The 4304-nt window shown below is 44.5% G+C and overlaps 1 protein-coding gene across 1 annotated transcript; it reads right to left on the bottom strand.

The window, feature by feature from the left end:
- Window positions 1–747: 747 nt before the first annotated feature.
- LOC140210274 (leukotriene B4 receptor 1-like) lies at window positions 748–2850 on the bottom strand. The gene has a single exon (XM_072279148.1). The coding sequence runs from the start codon at window positions 2736–2738 to the stop codon at window positions 1725–1727; it is 1014 nt and encodes a 337-aa protein (XP_072135249.1). The 5' UTR covers window positions 2739–2850; the 3' UTR covers window positions 748–1724.
- Between the last annotated feature and the right edge of the window lie 1454 nt (window positions 2851–4304).

Raw genomic sequence — 4304 nt, 5'->3', positions numbered from 1 at the left:
GATAGCTCCACCTCTGTTATTTGCTTTTGGAAGTGGGGTCATTTATACATAGGGAAAATATCCTCTGACAAGTTACTGGGATACTGGGTTTTGCTTCTGGGCTATGATGGCGGTACAACTGTGAAGCATTCACACCACAGCAGTGTTTTTGCCAATCAGCACATATTGCTGCCACACAGACGACAGACAATTCAAAGCCAGACATCCTAGACCCAGATCCATTAGAAGCCAGCCTTCCAAACCTTGTCCCTACATTCTTTGATGTTAATAAATTTTGATCCAATTTCCGAATTCCCCTTCCACTAAAGTGGTAATCCATTCTCTAGTCTCCCCCTCCACCACCACCCAGAGCTCTCGATCTTCTAAATCCTCCTCCCCCACAAGTTCCTGATGCCCTCTCCAAAAATCACCATCTTCTTTGCGATGCATTCGAACAATCCCAGCTGTTCTCCCTCTAAACTTTCCCTCTACCAACGCCATGGGCTGATTGATCTTCCTGCCAAGTCCCACAGTCACTCCTGTGGTTCCCCTCCTTCAACATACTACAACCTCCACAATCCATCTCCCCGTCCCACTCCAAGACCTCCACCCTATAATGGTGGCCCCGTGCACAGTAGCAAATTCTGGATCTGAATGTTATTCACAAACTAAGCCAAAACTAGCCATAGGCCAAATCTGCCTCCAAATGCTATCTGGGTGACCAATTCTTATAGCACAACAGCCAGATTAGATCCAGTTTGGTCTTTATTCAACATGAGTTTATTGAACAATAGATCAGCAACATTATACATAATTTTCCTTATAATCTTTCACACAAGGCTAGCATCTGTTACCCATACCTAAAAGTTCTTGAGTGGCATCCATGAACTGCTGCATTCCATATAATAAAACATAGAACATGAATGTCTTATAGATTCTTTGTCCCAGACTTGATTGAGCAAAAGCAATATATTTTCACCTCAGGATGTTGTACAGCTTAGTAGTGGCATCCCCACGTACTTTTTCCCTTTGCCCCTCTAGGACGAGGACACTGCAGTAATGGGAAGCGCCGACAGAAAGCCTGTGTCTCAGTAACAGATGTGTATTTTGTTGACTGCACACATTGCAACCACTGCGCCCCTGTGGTGGAGGTGCCATGCTCGTTAACACCAGACAAACTAGTCTTGATCTTCGGGGAGATGTGACTTCATTGAGTAAACGTGAAACTGTATCTCCAGACAAGAAGTCTCTACGCACCAGATTTATGCCTTGAAAACAGTGCAGTACTTTCAGATTTAGAGGACAAGTTAAGCTCTACAAAACACCAACGTGGTCTCCGGTCAATGACTTCAGGAATGTTGGTGTAAATGCCGCTGAATATCAAGCGGAGGCTGATGAACATTTTTTGTTGAAAATCAATAGTCTCTTATTAATCAGAGCCTGGCGTTGTCTTGGTCTTGCTGAATGCACACACGCCCTACTTCATACTTCAACATTATACCGTGATCAGCCAACTTCCCCACTTCTGACTCCTGCTGGAGATCACCGATGCAGCAGCCGAGAGTAGACGGACATCATAATACACTGCTTTTTGTTGTTATCAGTTAAATGGGCTTTGAGTCGGAGAGCATGTTGTTGTTCACACTCAGTCACGTCCACTGTCTTTCACTGTAGTTGATATAGAAGAACGTTTTACTGCGGGATATGGGTAAAGGCTTTAATGTGCATCGACGGATGAAGCGGGCTCATGTTTTGAGCATATATGCCGATTCAGAACGAAGTTCGTGGTCATTCGACTCTCTGTCCCGTTTCTCTTTTAAACTGCTATTCATTTGCTCAAAGACTCTGGCAAGATTTGAAGCTTTAAATCCCGTTTTAAAGTTCCGAGCAGCGAATGCATACAGGATGGGGTTAACACAGCTACTTATAAACGCCAGGGCTCCGGCAGCGTCCTTTAATCGGTGGAAAATCACTTCCAGTGAATTTGAGAAATCGGCATTTGAGTTCTTTGTCAACAGCGAGGTAACACGGCAAAGGTTCAAAGCGTGATATGGTAGCCAACACACGACAAACGCAATCACAATGCTTGCGATTAACTTCCCCGCTCTGTTTCTACTTTGGCAGGTCATTTGTTTAATCCTTTTGGAAATGACGCTGTAAGAAATCATTAGTGTGATGAAGGGAACTAGAAACCCCGCCAAGGTTATCAGCAGGAGAAGCCCTATCTCCTGTTGGCTGGAGGAGTATACTCGATACATTGGGCGCCCCTTTGCGTCAAGCTTGATTTCAAGAGTCACATTGGGCAGAGCGAGAAGCATAGATACAACCAAAATGCAAACAATTACTTTTCTGATTGTTGCTTTCTTCCGCCACTTCTGAATGGCAAAGGGCTGGAGAACTCCCAAAAGACGCTCCAAACTCATCACCATGATAAGGAACACACTGGCGTACATGGACATGAAGATCAGGTAAACCGTCAGCTTCCAAAACCCAACTCCAAAAATCCACGCGTCGCTGAATGAGTAAATCCAAAACGGCAAAGTGACGAGAACCACGAAGTCTGCCACAGCCAGGGCCAAGACGAGTATAATCGTGGAAGATCGGCGTGTAATGTTAAAAAGAATTGTACATATCACTATCAAGTTCCCGGGTATTCCAATGAGACAAGACAAGCTAAGAACAACGCAAGCCACCACGTTTTCCACCGGCAAAGTCTGCACGCTCCCATTGTAATCGACAGTTGTATTGGAAATCGTCATTTAGATCATTCCTTTCATAAAATAAATTCTAACGGAAAATTACTTCCCCTGGAAACGCAGCTTTGTCTGGCGAAGCGCATTCAACGCTTTCTACCCGCTGTTAGAAATTTGCGTTGACTTCCGCCTTATATGGGTGTACGAAGGAAGTGCCATTAACTAAGAGCCCGCTGGTTATCAGAAACAGGAACTCGGGACTCGAGAGAAAGAACTTGAAGTGTACAACAGGTGTCTCCCGTGCTTTATTATTAAGTCACCGACAGAAAGAAAATAACAGGGCTGTCAAACAATTAACCTAATGGGGGGAAGGAAGATTTGATAGTTCATTTTTCAGTTGTTGCACCGATGTTATTCGTAGAGGGGTCAAAATCAGAAAATTACAAGCACCAGAGCTGGAGGAGTGCAGAGATCCCAAATATCTAGGGGCGGCAGGGGATCGTAGGGCTTGGCACACGCTGTACAGTACAAGCGACACGGGTTCCCACTCTTGCCTGTAAGGAGTTACCCCGTTTCCTTCTACAGTCCAAAGACCTGCTGGTTGATAACATTAACTGGTCATTGTAAATTGTGACGTGATTCGAATTTTAACTCTGAATGTTGCCAAACAGATTGCAAGATCACAATCTGTGCGGATTGGTAATACTGTAACATCTCCGCCTCGCTGACGATCAACACTGGCCCACCTGAGGGATGTGTGCTTAGCCCACTGCTCGACTCTCTCTATCCCACATAACTATGTGACTAGTTATAGCTCAAGTGCCATCTATAAATTTACTGATGATACAACCATTACTGGTGGAATCTCAGATGGAGACGAGAGGGCGGGATATCCCAGTTAGTTGAATGGTGTCCCAGCACTCGGCGCCAGTAAGACCAAAGAGCTCACTGTGGACTTCACAAAGGTTCACAAACGAGCGAACGCAAACCAATCCTCAAAAAATGATCAGAAGTGGAGAGAGTGAGCAATTTCAAGTTTCTGGGTGTCAAGGTCTTTGAGGATCTAACCTGGTCCCAACGTATCGATGTAGTTATAAAGAAGGTAAGACAGAAGCTATATTTCATTGGGAGTTTGAGGAGGTGTGGTTTCTCCCCTAAAACACTCAAAAACGTCTACAGATGTACTCTGGAGAGGATTCTGATAGGCTGCATCCCTGCCTAGCATGGAAGAGGAGAAGCTACGGCACAGGATCAAAAGAAGCTGCAGAAAGTTGTAAAATTAGTCAGCTCCATCTTGGGTACTAGCGTCTGTAGTATCCAAGACATCTTCAAAGAGCGGTGCCTCAGAAATTCGGCGTCCATTATTAAGGACCCCCATCACCCAAGACATAACCTCTTCTCATTGTTACTGTCAGGAAGGAGGTACAGAAGCCTGAAGGCACACACTCAGCGATTCAGGAACAGCTTCTTCCCGTCTGCCATCTGATTCCTAAATGGACATTGAATCCGTGAACACTACTTCACTTTTTACGTTATTCCAATTGTGCACTAATTTTAATTTAACATACTTACTTACTGTAACTGATGTACTTTTTTATATGATCATGTATTGCATTATACTGTTGCCGCTAA

Source organism: Mobula birostris, chromosome 15 (assembly GCF_030028105.1).
Source record: "Mobula birostris isolate sMobBir1 chromosome 15, sMobBir1.hap1, whole genome shotgun sequence".
Taxonomy (NCBI): domain Eukaryota; kingdom Metazoa; phylum Chordata; class Chondrichthyes; order Myliobatiformes; family Myliobatidae; genus Mobula; species Mobula birostris.
Note: the sequence above shows the minus strand (reverse complement) of the source record. Positions and strands in the feature narration are given on the sequence as shown.

Bases quoted from the DNA above. Each gene is read 5' to 3' on its own strand.
- LOC140210274 (XM_072279148.1), bottom strand. From the start codon at position 2,738: ATGACGATTTCCAATACAACTGTCGATTACAATGGGAGCGTGCAGACT.